This window comes from Rhodofomes roseus (assembly GCF_022264815.1).
Source record: "Rhodofomes roseus strain CIRM-BRFM 1785 chromosome Unknown C8Q71scaffold_18, whole genome shotgun sequence".
In the NCBI taxonomy this organism is placed as follows: Eukaryota; Fungi; Basidiomycota; class Agaricomycetes; order Polyporales; family Fomitopsidaceae; genus Rhodofomes; species Rhodofomes roseus.
Window position 1 is genome coordinate 696868 of NW_025952974.1, and position 20233 is coordinate 717100.

General features: G+C 57.3%; 8 protein-coding genes across 8 annotated transcripts; 3 read left to right on the forward strand and 5 right to left on the reverse strand.

Moving 5' to 3' along the window:
* The first annotated feature begins 362 nt into the window (after window positions 1–362).
* On the forward strand, window positions 363–1264 carry C8Q71DRAFT_774091 (DUF1903-domain-containing protein). The gene is made up of 4 exons (XM_047924496.1): window positions 363–649; window positions 699–724; window positions 781–808; window positions 873–1264. The coding sequence occupies exons 2-4, from the start codon at window positions 716–718 to the stop codon at window positions 1061–1063; spliced, it is 228 nt and encodes a 75-aa protein (XP_047776335.1). The 5' UTR covers window positions 363–649; window positions 699–715; the 3' UTR covers window positions 1064–1264.
* On the reverse strand, window positions 1183–4574 carry C8Q71DRAFT_774092 (uncharacterized protein). Its single transcript, XM_047924497.1, has 7 exons — window positions 4229–4574; window positions 3868–4039; window positions 3742–3817; window positions 3562–3692; window positions 3369–3506; window positions 2765–3316; window positions 1183–2709 (listed from the first exon to the last, which is right to left on the reverse strand). The coding sequence occupies exons 1-7, from the start codon at window positions 4418–4420 to the stop codon at window positions 1424–1426; spliced, it is 2547 nt and encodes an 848-aa protein (XP_047776336.1). The 5' UTR covers window positions 4421–4574; the 3' UTR covers window positions 1183–1423.
* A 392-nt stretch (window positions 4575–4966) lies between these two features.
* Window positions 4967–6602, forward strand: C8Q71DRAFT_190244 (uncharacterized protein). Its single transcript, XM_047916865.1, has 3 exons — window positions 4967–5287; window positions 5342–6064; window positions 6116–6602. Exons 1-3 carry the CDS (start codon window positions 5101–5103, stop codon window positions 6379–6381), a joined length of 1176 nt encoding a protein of 391 aa, XP_047776337.1. The 5' UTR covers window positions 4967–5100; the 3' UTR covers window positions 6382–6602.
* Window positions 6603–8817, reverse strand: C8Q71DRAFT_190222 (uncharacterized protein). Its single transcript, XM_047916864.1, has 3 exons — window positions 8679–8817; window positions 8299–8613; window positions 6603–8212 (listed from the first exon to the last, which is right to left on the reverse strand). Exons 2-3 carry the CDS (start codon window positions 8533–8535, stop codon window positions 6824–6826), a joined length of 1626 nt encoding a protein of 541 aa, XP_047776338.1. The 5' UTR covers window positions 8536–8613; window positions 8679–8817; the 3' UTR covers window positions 6603–6823.
* Window positions 8818–9117: 300 nt separating this feature from the next.
* On the reverse strand, window positions 9118–9656 carry C8Q71DRAFT_774101 (uncharacterized protein; the record flags this gene model as incomplete). The annotated part of the gene is made up of 2 exons (XM_047924498.1): window positions 9559–9656; window positions 9118–9284 (listed from the first exon to the last, which is right to left on the reverse strand). Coding segments are annotated over exons 1-2 (186 nt in total), but the record flags the coding sequence as incomplete, so codon positions are not given.
* Window positions 9657–10792: 1136 nt separating this feature from the next.
* On the forward strand, window positions 10793–12908 carry C8Q71DRAFT_774106 (putative TOS1-like glycosyl hydrolase-domain-containing protein). The gene is made up of 4 exons (XM_047924499.1): window positions 10793–11137; window positions 11434–11631; window positions 11685–11791; window positions 11842–12908. The coding sequence occupies exons 1-4, from the start codon at window positions 10921–10923 to the stop codon at window positions 12409–12411; spliced, it is 1092 nt and encodes a 363-aa protein (XP_047776340.1). The 5' UTR covers window positions 10793–10920; the 3' UTR covers window positions 12412–12908.
* A 1051-nt stretch (window positions 12909–13959) lies between these two features.
* C8Q71DRAFT_774110 (Myo-inositol-1-phosphate synthase) lies at window positions 13960–16265 on the reverse strand. The gene is made up of 4 exons (XM_047924500.1): window positions 15682–16265; window positions 14498–15623; window positions 14276–14441; window positions 13960–14222 (listed from the first exon to the last, which is right to left on the reverse strand). Exons 1-4 carry the CDS (start codon window positions 15945–15947, stop codon window positions 14107–14109), a joined length of 1674 nt encoding a protein of 557 aa, XP_047776341.1. The 5' UTR covers window positions 15948–16265; the 3' UTR covers window positions 13960–14106.
* A 2245-nt stretch (window positions 16266–18510) lies between these two features.
* On the reverse strand, window positions 18511–19651 carry C8Q71DRAFT_774126 (uncharacterized protein). The gene is made up of 5 exons (XM_047924501.1): window positions 19498–19651; window positions 19341–19437; window positions 19268–19291; window positions 19176–19210; window positions 18511–19124 (listed from the first exon to the last, which is right to left on the reverse strand). The coding sequence occupies exons 1-5, from the start codon at window positions 19586–19588 to the stop codon at window positions 18979–18981; spliced, it is 393 nt and encodes a 130-aa protein (XP_047776342.1). The 5' UTR covers window positions 19589–19651; the 3' UTR covers window positions 18511–18978.
* Window positions 19652–20233: the final 582 nt, after the last annotated feature.

The window sequence follows — 20233 nt, forward strand, 5'->3', positions numbered from 1 at the left end:
CAACTTGAACGTCGTGGCACAGCTGTTCAAGTCGCGGATACTTTATGAGCGACGTTCCCATGAGGTGTACCAGGGTGTACCGTGTACGTACGCTGTGCGTGCGCTATCCACGCTGCTTTAGATGTGGCCGGCGGCTCTGATCACGGACGAGTCACGACTGCGTGCCAATGTCATCAAAGTGGTGTTTCAACGAGCTGAACTGCCCGCATAGCTAGTCAATCTGTCAGTCACACATACTTCAAACTCTTCGAGTAAACTGTACCAATGCGACTTCTGCCACTTCGTCGTCAGTATCAAATAAACGGTGTACACAGGTACGTACTATCGACAATCCACGGTGGCAATTGCAGTGGCACCATGGCGGCGAGAGCACGGAAAATCCCGGCGGACTGTGCCGAACATGTTCTCTTCTGCCACAGTCGCATCCAGTCCGTTCTCTCTCAATTTTCGTCTGCGCTAGCAGCCAACAAATCGGAGCAATTCCAAACTGATGTGATATCTACACACTGTTCCAGCCAAACTGCCAGGGTTAAAAATTGTAAGCCTCCTCGGAGACGGACTGGAGCAAGGGGGGACGGCGCGTCACGAACGCGGTCACGCTCATGATCTCACCAGAGAGCACAAGTGGAGCTACACACATACCATCGGAGTACGTACGCGTTTGACCGAATGCTTCGCTCAACATCCATTCATCGCAGATTGGCTATACCGTAACATGGCAAAGGTACGTCGCACATATGGCTCGAGCAATGCAAGGTTGAGTACTCACGGTACTACCAGGCGACGGATTCACCGTGTCAAGCCGAAGGTAGCGTACTACGGGTTCACATTCATCAAACTGCTGCCATACTTAGTGTCTCCTTCCTTTGCAGCTTGCGACTTGCAGGCTTGTCTCAACAAGAACACGTATAAACCCGAGAAATGCGAAGAGCATATGCGCAATATGTACAAGTGCTGCCAAGCTATGTATGAGCGGACGGATGGAAAGGGGGAGTCCACGGCTTGTCCCATGCCCAATGTTGTAGAACGATGGCTGAAGAACCACGGAGAAGCCGTTTCATAGCTTCCTATAGACATCACACCTTCCGGTCAGACGCACTGCGCCTACTTGAATCAGTATTGTCCTGTAACAATCCTATGGTCCATGCACTCCGACGTCTTATAAGTCACGATGTGACGCACTACATAAGAACCACAATTTCATTTGGAGCAGTGAGTATATGTACAACGATAGCTTTGGGTATGTTACAGCACGAAAGCAGGATAGCACAGCGAAGTCATCTCGTGTATGTAGAAGACAGCAGCAACAGCGAGAGCAGATTGCCGTGAATGTCACTTGGTCATGAACTTTGAGCATCATAGCAACAGGATTTGTTCGTTTATCGATTCCTCAAACAGCGCGCATCGCTACGGAGAGCTCAGCTTACCAGGGCCCATTCGACACGGAACCCCAACCGCCCGACTCGGACGCAACCGAGCGGGCATCATCCTCGCCGCGTTCCTCCCGTTCCATCTCGTCAGCCCAACTAAGTTTCGTCGGAGGTGGCTGGAATAGAGGCTTGGCGGCTGGAGTGGGACCCGCAACAGGGCCAGGCTTCGAACCGTTCTGGACCAAATTCTGGACCTTAGCATTGTCCTTCTTGTTCTTGTTCGAGTTGGCTTTGCCCTTCCCTTTGCTTGCGGCGCTGCGTGCCTTCGCGGAGTTAGTGGGGGCAGCGGTGCTCGCCACGGACACGGCGTCGTCGTCCTTCGGCTTGACAGCACCCCACACACCCTCGCCCATCGACGCCGCGCTCCAAGCTGCCATGGACTTCTCGTCGTCGTCTCTCTGTGGCTTTATATCGACGCCCCCGGGCCACAGGCCTTTGCTCTTCGAGGGGTCGCCCCACGCTGCCCTAGACTTGACATCGTTATTGATATCTTTATTCGGGTCGACGGCACCCCACAAGCCCAAACCTTGGGACACGACGCTCCAACCACCCTCCGACTTTGCGTCGTCGTTGTTGCCATTGTTCTTGTTGTAAGAGAGGTCGCCGTTGCCTTTGTGATGAGCAGGCCGACTGCTACCCGCTGCGCTCCCGCTATGTTGGCCGACCTGCTCTACCCACTGCCGGATTCCTCCTGAGTGTACGTTGGCCGAAGGCGGCGGCGACACAGGAGTACTCGGGCTAGCGATGCCTTTTCCTTTCGGCAGCTGAGCCGTCTTCGCAGCAGTCGCGGACCCCGTCTTCGCGGCAGTCGCGGACCCCGTCTTGGCGACACTTCCATTGCCGTTCGCATTCTTGCGCAGTCCAGCTGGTACAGGAGGCGCAGGCGTCGAAGGCGTGGGAGGCGTGTTCGTCTTGGGCAGGGTGTTGCCGTTGGCGCTGCCTGAGCCGGGTTTCATCAAGTGCGGGGGGCGCTGCGGTGGGGGACTCGTGACATTCGCCTTGGCAGAGGGACGCTTGAGGTTGTCAGGGCGTGCAGGAGGCACCTTAGCCTCGGGCATGTTGCGCTGCCTCCGCCCGCGACCCACGGGCGCAGGCGAGCTTCGCTCCGAAGACGCGGATGGTGAACGTTCAGTCGACGAGGACGACGACCCGGATCGTGGAGGCGAGAGATGCGGCGCGCCGTCGCGTTCGCCGGGTGGAAGACTGTCTGCCCACTCAGCGGCACTCCCGCGGCGGCCTCTATGCGCGTCCTGCGTGGTACGCCAGGCGCCCACCGGTGCTGGGCCAGACCACAGTCGTCAACTAGGATTCTGGTGCGAGCGGACAGGACTCACTCTTTCCCTTCTTGCCATTCGACTGTGCCGCCTTCCGATCCTCCTCGCGCTGCTTCCGAGTCTGCTTCCTCAGCCACTCAGCATAATCTGAGCAGATCGTAGGCTTGCACCGGCCGTTCAGATGGTACGAGCACTTGAATTCGTCACCCATCGCCTTCGGCTTCGCGGATTTGGGCTCAGGCCCGTTATAGTTGTCCTGCGCCTTCTGATTATCCTCGTCAACCGGCGGCTCTTCTGGAGTGGACTGTACGACGTTGTACGTCCTCGGTTTATCGTCTTCGTCTTCGTCAGACTCGTCATTCTCGTCGTCCGCCATGCTCGCACCAATCGAGAAGCTCCTCGTCTCGTTGGGCGTGTCATCCTGTGGCGTCTGTGGGATCGAAGGGGAGTTGCCGTGCTCGCTCCCGCTCGACCGGGACGACGCCCCGCCCAGATTGCGCACGAGCCCCGGTGGACCCTTGCTCCAAATGGACGCAGGCGCCGTGGTCGGGCCTCGTGGAACAAGCCCTGGAGGGAGGGATCGTCCTAATTCCGGGAACCTATTTTGCGCCCCTGATAATCGATGAGCCAGGAACCATGGCACAGGAGGTGACATGTTACTCACAGCCTGCTAGGTTACGAGGCTTGTTGTCGGGGATGGGATCTATCGGGTACGCTTGCTGCTGTGCGCGGGAAGTGGCTGCTCGGTTGGGTTGGCCACTGCTCTCGGCTTCTTTCATCGTATTCCATGCAGGAGAGCCAACTGGTAAGAAGGACGGTCAAAACACGGAGGATCATGGATGTTATGACGTGCGCACCTGGCGGAGGGCGAGGTGGTGGCGGCGGTTTGAATTGCTGGACCGGGAGGGGGCGACAGAGGTTTTCTCTCGTCGGGTCTTCGGGAGGAGGGTCGCATCGTTCCGTGGCTGGGTACGGGTACACGATCACACTGCGGCGCGAGCGGTCAGCACAGTCGTGGTGGAGGGCTGGGCACCTACTTGTTGACGGGGTGCCACCTGATACCATTCTCCTTCGAATAGAACCACTCGTCGAGCAGGTCGATGCGCTTCCAGCCTGACGCGTGAGATTAGCTCATGTCCACAATACTTACCTGGGACTCTTACCATACTTCTCAACCTCGCGAGTGGTTGAGTAAGTGCAGTAGAAAACCTGAGAGGACATCTTCTTCTCTTCGTTGGTCGGTTTACGGATGAAAGCGGACCAGCGGTGTTCGCCCAAAATGGCCTTGAAGTCTTTGAACTCTCCATTGATTTCGACGATGAGCATGCTAGGGGACTTCATTAAAGGTTATTGAGCGAACGTTGAATCAACGCAGTCGCCGCAGATCACTGTATATGCTGGCAGGCTCAGCACTTGATTCCAAGACCGAGCAGAGTCGCACCCGTCTACCACAGGTGTGCCGACCGGTGTTGCATGCCCAGCAACGTGTTCACTGCGGCGCGATGACGATGAGGAGATACGTACCCTAGGCTTGTGAAAGAATGCTAGGAGATTATCTCTACCGATGCAGCTGGCGATCCAGTAGGCAAAGGCCATGCGATCAGCCTCGATCTCCATGTTCGCGTTCATCGGGTACGGGCGGTACACCGTCAAGTACTTGCGACCCTCATTGTCATCGAAGTAGGGCTGCTTGTTGCCCTTCCGACCCCGGGCCATTGCGAGACGATTAGCTTAGCCACTTAGTACAGCAGCGTGGTGGATGGAGGTGTTTACCCCGTCATGAAGGATAGGACAGGCTATTTATCTGCTTGCACCCACGCCGAGGCGCGTGTGGACGTGGATGGGGTCAGACGTGCACAATCCAACTTTGCTTTGATGATTCGCATGCCACGCCTGAGCCGCGTTGCCGTGGCATAGCGCGCGCTTACAGTGTGGCAAAGCGTTCGTTGCGACGATCAATTGCGCTGAAATGGGTTGGCTTTGTCGTGGAAAGACGGAGAGGGTCGCAATTGACGAAACAGTGGACGCGTTTCATCGCCAGAGTGAAGCCGCCTTTTGTGTCGTTGCTTTGTTCGTCGGATGATGTCTGACCAGAGGGTTCTCGGGGCACCATGCAATCCAGAAACATGCTCCAGCACGCGGCCGGTTGCTTGGCATAGTTTCGGGGATAGTCCTTGTGGGAGATGACCGCGAGGCACCGAAAGACAATAAATGGACGCGCGGAGGGCATTTGGATGCGCTTGTCACATACAGGCACGTGACCGTGACCTTGCGCGCTTACAGGCGCTCACCCTGCCTTCCGAGTCTCCGTCGTCCTTTGTCTACTCAGTACTTCTGTCGGCCCATTCGTTGATGCAATCTTACCTGCCTATTCGCACTATCACCGCCTAGGTCCTATGAGCCTCAAAGAACAAGAACGTAGACTCTGGACATGTCGCTGGAACTGGTGTGCTCAGGCCTTCGACCATGCGCCTGATCTTCTAGACCATCTGAAGAAGGAACATTTCAGCCGGATCCTCAGGGTGGAGAAGCAGGATTGGGATGTCTACCTACGCGCAAATGAAGGTTGTAGCGGCATGACGGGTACGTGTGCGTCACTACATGTTCAAGAAGTAGTGCGGGAACTGTAACCCGCAGATAGTCTGCTACAGGCAATCCCCACTCAGTCGACCGCATCAGCGGATTCCAGTATCCCAATCGCGAAGGCCCAGAGCGAGCGAGAGATTTTTGTGCATGACCATACAAATCCGGCTCAGCCTACCGAGGTTTCTGAGCTTGAGGATGACTTGGCTAGTCCGTTTGCCCAGAAGCCTGCACCGGGAAGTGCCCGAGAGTCACCGTCTCGCGGGCCCCCTAAAGACCTGCGGTCCCCGCTCCCGAATTCATCCCATCATTTTGCGGACTACGATGCTGCCTCCTCCCCCATAACGACACCATTCGCCTCCCCTTTGCCTCCCACCCCGCCTTTACACGCACGCGTAGCTGACGCGATTAACTCCGCTGCCTCAAAGAACGTATCTGCGCTTCCCTTACCTCGCCGCAAACATGTACAGCCCTCTCCGTCACCAACACCCCGCCATGCACTCCCGCTCCCACGACGCACTGGAAGGGTACCTGCTCCCGCCTCTTCTCAGGGTTCGTCGGTATTCGGGACATCACACAGCGTCAATGCTAGCGCGGACTCGTCGACATCGATCCAGGAAGTCGAGACACAGCTCACGGAAGGCATGGCGGGCTCGATGCTCTCTCAACCTGGTGCACGCGCTGGATCGCCCCTAAAGCAGTCGGTAGTGCAGTCGCAGTCGTCTCCTGTAGATCCATACCCACATCCTCGGACCCAGGCTCGATACGACACCCAAGGTGAGAGTAGTGTGTGTTCCCCGAGCATTGGAGTTGACGTGCGCGAATCAGCGTATTCGAACACAGACGGAGATGTCGCCGAGCGCCGCTTCAGCTCAGGCAATATGGTCATCTCTCCCGGGCCTCCCAGTTCCCCACCGTCGCAGTCACCATCCCGGGCACAACCTCCACCAACGCACTCACGCTTGACGTCGCAGTTCAGCTCGGGAACCCTTGTTCTCCGGCCTGACTCCGAGCCACCGGACGCAATGGACGTGGATGAGGGCTTTTGGGCACCGTTGCGGCCTCGGACGCAGGCGGCATATCCGAGTCAATGACTGGTTGGATGCGGCTATTGACTATTTCTATTCGGTCGCGTTCGAGCGTGGTTGAACATTGACATGTTAACAGCGATTGCTCACTCCCAGTATGGTACGTTTGCCATACATACTCCGCAGTGCAGCTCGGTGTGCAGATGATCGAGCGGCGTTGCGCGAGCGTTCCGCCCAGGACTATGTATACGACTGGGATGGCGCGAATTGCTTCACCTGAACACGCGAACACGTAGACCCAGGTCCCAAGTGATCGTGGACTTCCGTCGCTACTGCCTATGGTCCTAGATCCATATGGAACTTGCTTACCACACCAGCCGTGGCTCGGACAGAAATCGCATTACAGGCTGGTCGGTGCCGCCAATGTGACTATTTAGTACTCGCTACAACTTCAAACGCCCCTTGCGGGCTATCTTACAATCCCGTACTCGAGCTCCCACAACAAACGTCAGTGGATATTATATGCGGAACTACGCAACACAGATATACGCGAGGTGAGCTTCGACGCTACCTCTCCTGGTATCATGAGGTACGCAGCAGGTCCAGGCCTATGAGTGCCCGACGAGAGCTGCACACTGTACGACACGATGGCTTCCAGTCTAGGTAAGAGCGACAAGAGCACCGGAGCGCTCGCCTCACAGGCGTCCTCTGTTGCTGTTGTGTCCGCGATGAAGAGGGTCCTGATGGAAGCGTTGCACACTCGCGCTTCCATACCGCGGGGAGGAGGAAACGAGGCTTGTTCTGCGAGTCTCAGCGCCATGCCACAGAACCGCAGCTGAGGACAGAGCGCGAGTACCGCCCGTAGGCCAGCGAGCGACACGCCGTACGGGCGGCCCCACCCATAGAGGGTGCCTACGTTCAGGTGCTCGAGGGCCGGCCAGGCCGCTGCCATTCGTACGACGGAGTCGTCGTCCAGTTCGTACCGCAAGGAGAAGTTGATCTCCACGACGCGCATGTTCGGGAGGGATAATAGCGGAGCGAGGACGCGCCCGTCAATAGCCGGTCTATCGCACCACCATGCAGGCAGGTCCCCGGTGTAGAGCTCGGCGGTCGCCTCTGTGCCGTCGAAGACTCTGAGCGAGCGGAAGACAGAGGGGGAGGCGACGGAGAGGAGCTCAGTCAGGAAAGTGGAGAGCGTTGAGGGCTCGGGGCGCTCCTCGGCGTGGACGCCGAAGGCTTCGAGGTAGGGGGTGCGGAGGAGCTTCAAGAGCGCGGTGCATATCTCGAGCGAGTGGACGTGCAGCCCGAGCGTTCGCAGAGAACCAAATGCGTCCGTTTGCAGGGTGTGGGAGGGCGGGGGCACGTCTGCTACATCGCGTATGCGGAACTCCGCGCGGCGGAGCCTCGGGATCGCTGCAAGACGTGCGATGTCACCCACGGAGAGGTTCGGCGTGTAGAGACACTGCGGGAGCATGTACGCAAGGGCGCGCAACGAGGTGGCGACCCGCTCGAACGGTATCCGGTCCACGATGATCTCCTCCAAGTACGGGCACCTCTCCTCCACACCTGCGAGCACGGCCGTGACGAACATCTGCTCCTCCTGCAGGCGCCAGTGCAGCCCGAAGTCAAAGGTCACAGACATCAGGCTCGACGTGAGCACCAGCTCGAGCAGCTGCATGGACTTGGTGTGCGCGGTGGTGAGCCGGAGGCGGCGCAGGCGCGGGAGGAGCGGCGCGCCGGCGTGGTGCGCGCTGAACGCGTCTAGCACGGCATAGTTGACGGGGTGCCAGGCGTTCGAGCTGAACGTCCCGTCGGGCTCGAAGCCGAAGTTGCGGATGCGCGCGGCGTAGGAGTCGAACCGCTGCCAGTCGTCCTGGACAAGCGGTCGCGTGAGGGTCTGTAGGCAAGTGGATTGAGCGTAGTTCGATATGTAGGTTAAGTGGTGGGTAGATGGGTCTGGCGCGAGAGGGATCAATGACTGACCACGATGCTCTTCCCGAAGTGCGCCCATGCGTCAGGTGGCAGTGTTCGCGCTAGTTGGGACAGACCTGCTTGTGTCTCCCATAGACGGTCCAGTGCCGGGTCGGTCATTGCGCGGCAGGTGAGGGCGAGGGAGAGGAGCGTGCACGACGCCGCCCGTCTACTGGCGCCATCTCGCAGTAAAGCTACTTGCTCCGATATTGCTTCAACGATTTCTGCAATATGCAGGCATGGATGCATGAGTGCGGGAGGTGTTCTGAGGATTTGTACGTTCAAGTGGCTTCCTCCGAGTGACTAGGGTCTATAATTCAGCAAGGACTGTGTATGAGGAGCTTTCGATGAGCAAGGAAAGATCCTCTCGGGGCATAAGGACTCAAACGTACCGATATGTCTGTCCTCTACTTCCAGGGCTCGGAATGAAGGTCATGATCACTGCGTCCGAGTCTACGTGCAGTAGAGAGGTCGTGCAGGACCCCGTAACGGAGGGATGCTGACTCCGAGCTCGGAACGGAGCGCGGGGTACCCGTCCAATGTTGTCTAGGTTATTTTGGGATAATCACGCCCAACTAGGAAGCCTTGAAGCTTGAGATTGTTGTAAACGACTCGGAACTTGCGCAATTGCTGGCGCGGCGGTCGAAGGTGTTGCATAGCAAGCTCAAGTTACGCAACGGCGGGTATACTATGATACTTTGAGATCCCCGGAGGTAAAGGCTCGTAGATGTAATGACACCTGTTACTTACTACAGTAACCTAGCAATGTCAATGTCATTGCACAAGCCAATGAAAATGGGGTTAGGGTTAGGACAGCGAAGAGACCAAAAATAAGGCCTGCCCAGCCCGAGGGCCGAAGCAGGACAGGGAAATATTGAGACGATGCATGAGCCGAAGCCCATACAAACCGTAAGGTCCCCCTGAGGACATGGTCGCCGTGCTATGAGAGACCCCCACGGCCAACGCTCCCGGGACATGAAAGGGAACGTTCCATCAAGGTAAGTATGAGTTGTTCATGTGCGCGGCTGCGCCTTTTATACCGCGAGGGCTCTGCGCACGGACCAGCAGCGGCTTGCCGAACGGCGCGACGAGGGCGCGGTGTCATTGGACGGCGATGCCGGGAATGAGAACATGAGGTTGCTCGCCGTGCTGGCTGATCCGATCACCAGACTCTACTTGGTACAGTACGTCAGCTTGGAAGATGGGCCTCGCTCATATGCCGCCTCAATTCATTGACAAATACTTCCAATCCATGTACTTAGTGCATATCAGGTGCATACGTGCGTGCGACATGCACGAATTTCATGATTGAGGACTTGAGAAATTGTCGGCGCGGTGATGCACCCACGGTCTAATCAAGGTCTAATGGTATGTTGTATGACAATTATGTAAAGACCAAATAAGTATCAGCACATTCGCATCTTGTGCTAGGTCGCAACGCATTACTTTCCGCCGATGTCGGTCTTAGGCCCTGTGGCGAGGAGATGTCGTCATCTGGGCGGGAATCGAAGTGACGAGCTACCGTCAGCTGCCTTTCCGGGCAAGTTCCTTGCCGAATTGGGAAAATGACATGAGCACGATCGACCGAGGCCCACTCTCTCTGACAACCAATGCACCGCCGTAGAAGCTCCTGTTCTAGAATCCTCATCTGTCGGACAGTATTTAAGCCCACTTTCATCGACCTTCTGGTACGTCCGCTCTTGACCTCGTACCCCCACCATCCCCAGCGAACGAACGCAGTCGCGCGGTTCGTTGCCTGCTGTGGTTGACGCTCCTTCTTACCCTTTGGAGGGTTGTGTTATATCGAGATCTGGACAGCGAACGACTTGCCAAGAACCTGCTTCAGGCTGACCGCGACTAATCCTCGCGTGGTACGTACCGTTCTCATACCCCCTTCATGTACGCATGAAGTAAAGCATGTCAATGACTATGGGACCGTTCAGCGGAGATTAGAGACCCGTTTTGCTAAGACGATTGTTGTGAAGGTAAGCAACGGTCGATGGCCTCGTGCATGCCATGCTGTCAACACACTGACTCATGTAGTATAGGCCTAGGCACCCGTAAAGCACTGCGATTTGAAGAGCGCATCGGATCGTCACACGGAACAAATCCGTACGGTGCCGCCCCAAGGTGAGATTGTATGCAGACAGGGGAAAGGCATTCTCAGTCTTCATCTCACTCAGAGCGCGATCGCTGTGCCTGTGCTTAGTGTGCTGTGCGAAGGGTTCGCGCGCGAAGTGATCGATCGGCCGCTTACGCGAGGTGATCGCGGGGTGTTGTACAGCGGCGAGGTTATTGAAGTCGCGTTTCGTCGTGCGTGTCGTGCGTGTCGTCCGCCGTCGCAATGGTCACTGCGACACACGGAGGAGTGATGGGCCAGGCCTGCTTATTCCCGATTGGGTGCCGCGCACAGATCGCGATCTGTGGGAGCGCGAAAAGGCAGTGACTGCGGCGTGTGCCGAGGGCCATAAATACGGCGTGCGTGCCTTTGCGCTCATCCTGTTCGTCTCCCACGTTCTCTCAACGGCCTCCCTAGCCCGCGCGTTTCTCGCTCCGTCGACCTCTGCAAGGCCGACACCACATTCGTTCCCCACGCACACATTCGCTTGTTGACGAACACATCCTACAATCAGCATGTTCTCGACCCTTGTTGCAGTCTCGACGCTCCTCGTCGGTGCGAACGCGCTCACGCCGAACAACATCATGCGGCGTGACAACTCCCTCACCTCCCTCAAGTACACCAGTGTCGGTGGATCTGGCAGCTACAACAAGGTTACCGACCTTGTCCCCGGTGATTGGCCGTCTTGCACCGTGAGCGACTACTGCCAGACGGAGAGCGTGACAGTATCGGGTGAGTAATTTCTTTGTTCATTTGGCCGTCGTGGCGTCGCACGTCTGGAGTGCCATTTCGCGCCCTCGTGCGTTGCATCTTGGGTACGTGCGCAGCCTGCATTTCTGTGCCTGCTGCGGTGAAACGCCGTATCACCGCGTCTCCGCCCGCTTACGGCGCGTCCGCGTTATGTCCCTATTGCTGCCAATGAATGTTCGGCTCAGTGCAGCCTGTGCCTGGGCGAACTCTGCTGTGATAGGCCTCCAACCCGCCTGATGGGCTTCAAGGCCGACGTCTGACTGACCATCACTTCTCAGGCAACATCGCGCCCTTTGCTGAGGAACTTACGGTCGCCTTCCGTGGTCCGATGACGATCTCCAACATTGCCGTCTACCAGCCGTCTAACAGCTCCGCAGCTACCTGGTCGCAGGTCAGCTCCTGGACCGCCGGCGGTGCCGCCAATAACCTGGTGTTCATGAACAACAAGGGCGGAGGCCTCTCCGGTGAATGGTCTGGTGTGTGCCATGTTATCTATCGTTGTGCCATGGCCTGCTAACGCTTGTCATAGTCTGCGGTGGTGCCAGTCAGTCGTATGCCAACGGTACCTGGGACGGTGCTGCCGCGTCGCCCATGGATTCCGTCATGGATGGTAACCTCCCCGCCGGTGAGGAAGTGGTATGTGGGACCACATCCACCGTTTCGTACATTGTCTGATTGCTTGCCAGAACATCGTGACCGGTAACGCCTGCAACTCGACCAACGCCTGCTCCGCCTTTACGCGTGGCACGGCTAACCATGGCTGGGCCGACTCGAAGATGTTCGTTGTGACCGCGCAGATGCCCGACTCATCAGACGCGTCGCAGGTGCCCGCGATCTGGGCATTGAACGCACAGGTCGTCTGGGCAGCGCAGTACGGCTGCAACTGCCGTAACGAGGGTCCCGTTGGCTGCGGTGAGCTCGACATCGCCGAGGTGCTGTACGGCACCGGTGATGACCCGACGGCCGCCATCTCGGAGATCTACTCGTTCAAGGGTGCTACGGGTTCTGGCGCGTCTGCGTTTGCGCGCCCCGTCGACAGCCCCACGACGTTCGCGGTCGTCTTCGACGAGTCGTCCGACCAGATCTCCATCCAGGAGCTGACGGAGTGGGACTACACCCAGACGGCCGTCACGCGCAGCATCGTCAGCGGATACCTCGATGCGAGCGGTGGTGAGACCGTCTCGTTCAGCTCGAACTCGCGTCGCGCGGACAAGCGCTCCATCTTCGGTGCGCACCACCGTCGCCGCAACCACTGAGCGCGATGATCGACCGGTCTCCCTCCCCCTCCCTTACATCGCCTGTTGTAGCCGCTTCCTTGGCCGCTTCCCTCGCGGTCTCTCTCTTTCTTGTCCTTCCTATCCCACATCGTTAGATGCTTTACCCCTTCAGTGTCTATTCTTCCCTATATTCTTTCGTACGTACGCCGTGATTTATTACCTACCCGCGCTCTCCCTGGCTGCTCAGACAGTCGCGGCAGCGCGTCTTCTTCCCTCGGGCGCGCCAGCCGTCGCCGCGTGGCGCTCGGTCGCTGCGTCTCCCCACCTTGCCGGTTCCCCCATGCATAGAGCTGCCTGATGCTGCCCCCTGCCTCGCACACGCACGCACGCTGTCTGACGCTACTAGCCTACTTTGTTGTAGCACGCCATGTTCATGTCGGTGCGCGGATGTTGTTCGCATTGTCTTTTTATACGTATGTGATGGTCGTGTTGTTGTTCAATTATTGGCAATGATACAGGTGAGATATTTGGATGAACATTCTCGTGGGTGGTTCGTAGACGTAGTAGGTGCGTGCATGCTCACGAGCTGTGTGAGGATACTGTACTGCAGATATGGCGTCGCTAGTTGGTCGACGTTAACGGAAACCCAGTGGTATGTCGACATCTTCCAGATTTGACATAGGTACGTTTAGCAGTGAATCGCTGTTTGCGCTGCAGATAAGTAGTCTCTGTTGCTTACCAGAAAGAGATGGACTGTGGTGAGTTCTCGGACGTCTGGTGGCCGCACGTCCGAAGAGTCACCGCGCTCAGGCTGACACTCTGCAACTGTGCGTCAGGCGGACTGCTGTGGACGTTCGTTCGACGTCAGACTGTTCTAGAGTGGAAGCACGAAGGCGGTCGGATACTTTTGTCCTGACGTGGACGATGCTATGATGCCTCGTTGTTAGATCAAGTCCGTTGCACGTCACCTGGGAGGATTGCACGTAGACGTCGATATTTATATGAAGCGTATGGTACTCTGACCCGGAGCTCGTGCACCTCTCTTGATCTCGACCTTCTACCTGCCTTTCATCGACGCAGCGACGGCGAATATTTATCACACCTCTGGTACTCGAAGACAATTCCAGTTGGGGCTATCGACGCTGCCAACCGACTTATCAGGCAGATTCTATGGTTGGCGAGCCGGCTTGTTGTGCTCCAGCACAAGTATCTGTTACACGTCGGTTTCTCTACACAAGTGTTGGGATGACAGTGGAACAACCGAGGCTTGCCAACCTGAAATCTCGCGCGTTCGCCTTTGCCTGAAGTTCTGCAAACAGCTGATAAAGGATTTGTACTTCCAGTGGACGATTCAGCTGCTGAGGCGACTTCGACAACACGGGCCTGTACGGGCCCGAGTCTGTTGAAACCCACAGGATAGCTATATAGGAGCGAAGAGCGGATGCGCGTCTCCATACAGTCGCTGCTACCCTTAAGGCCGCGTCGACCACTTGCACGCGGAACCTTCCACGGACGGCATCATGTACTGGCGTACATGACGTTACGAGTGTTCTCAACAGGTCCGTCCAGGGTCCCTCAGACGACGGATGCAGGCGTCCGAAACACTGATATTGCACTACTTCAAGTTACATTCAAGCCAGATGAATGGCCGCGACGGGTATCAAGCACTAGCAACGAGCACGGGTTTGTTGAAAACCGCAACGTACGAGCAAACCGACGGTCCTCCATGACCGCTCACCAGATGCGCGTCTCCATGAGGAGGTCGCTGCTGCCCTCGAGACCGATGCAGGCCTTCATGAACGTCTCGAGCGCGTTGCGCTGCCTGTTCAGGCTGTTCACGACGTCCGTGCCTGTCAAACAAAGTAAGTGCCAGCACTCGGTGATGACGGTACGACCGACGTACCGGGCTTGACGAGCGGGGCCTTGAGCATGTACGAGAGCAGGGAGAGCACCGAGTACAGCGGGGAGAACTCGGCTTGGCCGGCGGAGACGTCGCGGTATTTGACACGCGTCAGCAGCTCGGTGAGGATGGTCAGATCCAGGATGAGTGGCGTGGCGAGCAGAGAGTCCTGGAACATAACCGGCATCAGCGACGTATTCGTCTCTCGGGACTCATGCTACACACCTCGCACTCGTTGAAGATGTTGATCGTCGAGCGGCCGCCGCAGAAGATCTCCGAGTAGTACTCGTCGATCGCGCGCTTGGAGTCGCCGACGGCGGGGACGTACTTGATAACGACGATGTGGTCGGGGTGCTCGCCCTTGGCGGCCTTCGTGCCCTTGACGGCGCCCGGCTCAGGACGCTTGAAGAGCAGGTGGTTCGCCTCGACCATGTCGTCGACGACGCTGCTCTTGCTGATCTCCTTGCTCTTGAACTGCGGCTCCGCGGAGAGGTTGTGCCCGTCGTTGTTGCCGAGGTGGTTGTAGGACGCGATGGAGAGCGGCTTGATGCCCGCGTTGACGAGGAACTCGGCGAGGACGGACTTGAGCTTCGTCTGGCCCGACTTGAGATCGTCGCCGCCGATGAACGACTTGTGGCGCTCCGCGAGCTGGATGACACCCGGAACGAACGTGTTCTGGGGGGCGCCGTTCACGAAGGGCTCGCCCTCGAGGATGGCGGCGACGGCGAAGAGCGTCGAGGGCGACACCTCGGAGTGCGACGCCTTGATGGAGGCAAGGAGCGCGTCGGCGGTGTCGTTCACGCCGGGGATGATGTCGCTGTAGCGCTCCGTGTTCGCGGTCCAGAAGATGACGGCGCGGTCGAGCGCGTGCTCGGCCTTGAAGCGGCGGATGTCCGCACGGAGCTGCTCGAGGTGGGCCTGCTTGTCCTTGCCGGGCACGACGTGGTCCGCGCGAGCCTCCTGGTTCGCGGCGATGAAGTCGGGGTAGTAGATCGACGGGAGCGGCTTGCCGAGCGCGGCCATGTGCGGCATGACCTGGCGCTGGAGGTCCCAGTCGAGCACCTGGGCACGCTTCATGGCCTCGTCCATGCGCGCGCCGGAGATGTCCCAGCCGCCGAGGACGAGGTCGTTCGGGTGCACCATGGGGAGGACGTCGGAGACGGGGACGTGAACGTCCTTGCCGGTGGACGGGTCGGAACCGAGGCGGACGGTGGATGCGCGGAGGAGCGAGCCGATGTAGTTGGGCTGCTGGACGCCGGACTTTGTGTGCCAGACGATGTTGTGACGGTTGGCGAGGATCGTGGCGGACAGCGTGGTGCCGTTGTTTCCGCCCCATCCCACCATCATCAATCTGCGTGCGGAGCTGTGTGAGCGAACGGGCGTTTTCTACGAGACGAAAAGGTGCGTACCCAGTCTTTGCGACCTTCCGGGCGGTCTGCAGCTCGTACTGCTGCGCGGTGGGCGTAACGAGGTACTGCCCATCGGTGACAGTGACGGCCGCGCCACGGTTGGTGAACGAGGAAGTGATGTACTCGTCGCTGTAGGCGGTCTGCTCGGACTGGACTACGATCGGGTTCGGGCGACGAGCAGCGGTCGGGTGCACGGGGAGCACGGACTCGAGCTCAGACTCGGGGGTGTTGAGCCCGGACGAGTTTGCGGTCGGGTAGGGTGCCATGGTCGAGTACGAAGAGTTCAACGGGGAAGGAGACTGGTGTTAGAGATGATATAAACCGTCGCCACAGGTGTGCTTGCAACCTCGGTGAGTATTGTGGGCACTTCCCAACTGGTTCGAGAACATGCACAAGGTGCAGTACAGGATCTCAGTGAGGATGAGAGGCGATGGAGGTTAGGCTGAAAGGCGAGGGGATTATATACGCTGGCGAAGAAAGCTTGGATCACCCTGGGGCGCGATGCAGGTGGTTGGTGAGAAACAAGCTGATCTGCCCGCAGACCGACACGAGCGCGTTTTGATGGCGGCAAGGGACCGGGGTCATCATTCACGCGTTCCGAATCGATAACATCGGCCGCCTCGAGCACGCCTTCGGTCTTCCGTAGCGATAGCCCCTTTTCCAGCGTTCACCAAGCCCGAGCTCCAATCTCCAGTACCTCAACGACTGTGCTGCGGTTCTCACTCTTGACGCAGGTGCAAGCGTAAGGCAGAAGACGAGTCTCAGTTGAAACAAAATACATTTTGGAGGACGAGAGGAGAGGCGCGACGCGGTAGCCCGAAACTCCAAGTCAAGTTAGCTTCCAGGTACGGTATCCAATCTGGATATATGGTTTCTCCACCACGCAACACGAACCCCAAAGATCTGCGCGGAGAGGAAGTCATCGAGCTTATGTAGGCAGGCAGACGGCACATCCACCCCGAAGTCTGCTTTACGCAAACGCAAGCGGCAAACGCGACGTTTTCACGACCCTCGCTTAAGCGCGCACGCACAGTCCACGTTCACGCCTTCTGGTGTTTTCGTGAAACGAACGAGGGCACTGGCAGATGGCCCCCGTCTCGCCTAGGACGAGTACCAGATCCGGTGATGAAGAAGCCGTCTGTCGTCCCACCATGTCGTGCGATACGATGTTGCGTATCCACCCGATGAGCAAGGGCAGGGTTGCTGACATTCCCGAACGAGCCTATATTGTATTGCTGTTCCTTGTCTTGGAAGACTTGGCCCGCAGTTTGAGAATGTCGGGGTTTGGTGAGTACAGCCATGTACGCGGGTCTGATGCATGAACCCACAGGTTTCTGACAGAAGATCCAGCTGCAACGTACTGTGAGTGCTTCCTTGGTGCCACTGTACGGCAGACGAGCTAACGCTCGCTCGGCGCGGCGCACGGAGTCGGAGAACGCCAATACAGCGAACACTAAACAGACATTTTGGGTGGATTTGTTGACCCCGCATCTAGGTATTGAATCTTCGTATTGGTGCCGGAGGCGCCGCCGTTGCCCTTGGGGTTGACCAAGCTGCGGTTGAGACCAGGTTACGCGCACTGGCACGTAACGCGTGAATAGGAGATCAATGTCTTGCAACGATATAGCCTGCTAAGGATTGGGAGGCGTCAGTGAGTAGGTTCATTGAAATTGTCGACGAAGTGCTCAAGCTCTCAGACTCCATAGGCTTTTCATACGTTGGGTGGACACGCCGGCGCAGGTCAACTAGCTATCTCCAGCCAGATATAGATGTCCTTTTGCCTTAGGGTCGTCCGTCCGGTGGTCGACACATCCTTGGCATACCAACTGACGCCATGCGTGAGCACGCCCAAGAGCACTCTTCAAATCAGAAGAGTTCTTTAATTCAGTTTTCTGTCGAGCCGCACGACACAAAGGGTCCTGAGGATGATTCCGGTGAGCAGTATGTAATCCGTGAGCGGAAATAGGTTGACGTTTGGGGACGTGGTAGCCCGTACGAATTCGTGCGTCGTAATCACGGGAACATCACCTCGTTCGTCCACTGGCGGAGGAAAATTGTAGACGTTACAGGTGCCCGTTGGAGCGAAAGGGGAACCCGGTCGGAGCGTTCAGTATAGGACTGAATTGAAACAGTCACACATAGGAAGGAGGGTCTTTTTCGCGACGAGAAGCCTATGTAGTCCCGTATTACTGTCACGTCGGGGTCTCCGCTCGGCTGTCTGCGTTACGGTTAGAACGCTGAGATCTCGAGACTCCAAGGGTGTTACAGGCAACACGATACCATTCATAATCTGTGGGCAGATTGCACATTGCCGTGTAGTCTCGAACACGTCTGAAAGCCGTTCTCGAGCAGTTGGTTTGGTACATGACGCGTGACGCGTGACGTCCCAGCAGCGAAAGGGCCGCATACCCGCAGCCTTCATTGAACAGCCTGAAGGTCATACCGATCAGTTGCCTACAAGACACTGCAGTCATTGAGAGTCCACTCTCCGACGACTGCATACTGTGTTGGCCACAAGTTGTCGGAACACTTCTCGCAGTCCTCCCGACTATATTGAAAGCGAGAAACTGACGGCATTGGAGTTGCAGATCCCATATCCTCCTGGGAGCATCGCTGCTGCAGAAGCTGTACAAGACTTCTGTAAAGTTCTGGTGCAAAAATGCTTCCAGGGATTGGAGACGGCCGTTGCTCACGCCGCATGTCACTGAGAACGGGCACCTGCCCGTGTCAAACCAAGTGCTGAATCGTACGTCATATATCCCAGGCTGATGCATAGCAGTCGGCCGCGCCATTCGATCCATCGAAGCACACGATGCCTATGGCACAGTTCCAATTCTATATCTGAGTCAATCGTGCTGTGAGCAACCGTGAGCACCGATCCTACCTCCTCGACGCGCAGGATGTTTTTCCACGGCTAAATAGCTTGTTCACCGCATCACTTCCGTTCAACTATCCTCGGACGTTGCATGACTCGTCCCTTCAGCCTGTGTCTTCCTGTCTGTATGCCCATTGATGAACGACTCGCCGCCCGATGGCATGCTAGTTCCTTCTTTATGACTGCACACCGGCACTTCCGCGCGAACCGTCACCATTTGACGGAGAATAGTCAACATCACGCGAATCAGTTGGCGAAGACTGGTGCGACATACAGCAAGATCCCGTACAACATCGTCCTTCAGTCAGCGAACCATTCCGCGCCACAAAAACAACAACAGTTCGAACATCGTCCGTCCGACAGTCCAACAGTCCGTAACACCTCGGCTCGGGAACAGTGCCGACTTCCGCCATGGCCCAAGCTCAGACGATCTCCCATTCTACGCCAGAGATGATGCCTGCGTCCGTAGACTCAAACTCTTCAAACGCGGCGGGCGAAAAGCCGACGTACGATTCCGAGGCGTCCGGTGCGTAGTCGACGATCGGCGCCGTCACGTTGGTGCCGTTATCTGCAAAATGTGAATGAGCCCTGAGGGTGAAACAAGAGGGCAGCTACGTACAGGAGACGGTCAAGTTGTGATCACAGATGGGGTTGCTAGAGACGAGGGATCAGGAGATGGAGACACGAGCCTGATGAATGTCTTAGACGTACTCATTCGGGTTCGGAGTCGCGCCTCTGGAGAGCTGTCAGTGAACATCGCTCGGGAGATGAGTTGGAGACATACGGGAAGTTGTTAAAGACATCAGCGGAGACGGACGCCACGACCTGGTCGCTTGTGTTCGTGAAGCCGCATGCGCCGAGCCCCGGAGTGAACCAGAACACTGACAGTGCGAGACGTCAGATTGTACAGTAGCGCAGTATGTATGTGCAAGACTACTCACAGGTACCGTTAGTGCTGTTTAGCGCCTGCGCGCTGGCGAGCCCGAGGAAGGAGGCGAAGACGACGACAGAAGCCTTCGTGAGCAGCTGCATGACGGAGATGGATGCGCTGAATGCTCGGTGCACGGAGCGGTTGGGGGAAGCGACGACTAAGTACCTACTGTGTTCTGTCCAGTCGCACTGCCTTTATACGAGGACTCTCCGCCCTAGCGGAACCGGTTTCGTGTGCGTCGTTTCTTGTCCATCACGACCGAAGTCAGATGGCCCGTCGACGAGTGGGAATGGGAGCATCGTAGGTAACTTGCCGTCGGTAGCTGTCATATACTCTGTGGCTTCTTCGCTCGCATAGACTGATTGAACATCTGCTCTGGGCTTAATGAGCGGCGCGGCGTCAGGACACCGCGACCTAGCACGGCGTAACGTTGCGACGCCCAATGAACACGCTCGAGAACGTGAGTGACGATTGCGGCGTGTCGAAGACGTACCACGGAAGTACGAGAAGCATCCGGACATACATACGTGCGTGGAGAACGATACCGCATGCAACGATGCCGGATGACCTGCACCACGCCAACTTGCAGGAAGCGCGATCAAAATGGAGATGACCGCAATGAGGCCAAAAGTCTTCCCATGACCATTGTACAGCCAAGATTGCCATGCACGAGGATGCTGAATGCTAGGAATCAATTGACTGATCAAGCGCAAATGCGGTGAGTAGTATAGCAGAATTGTACTCAC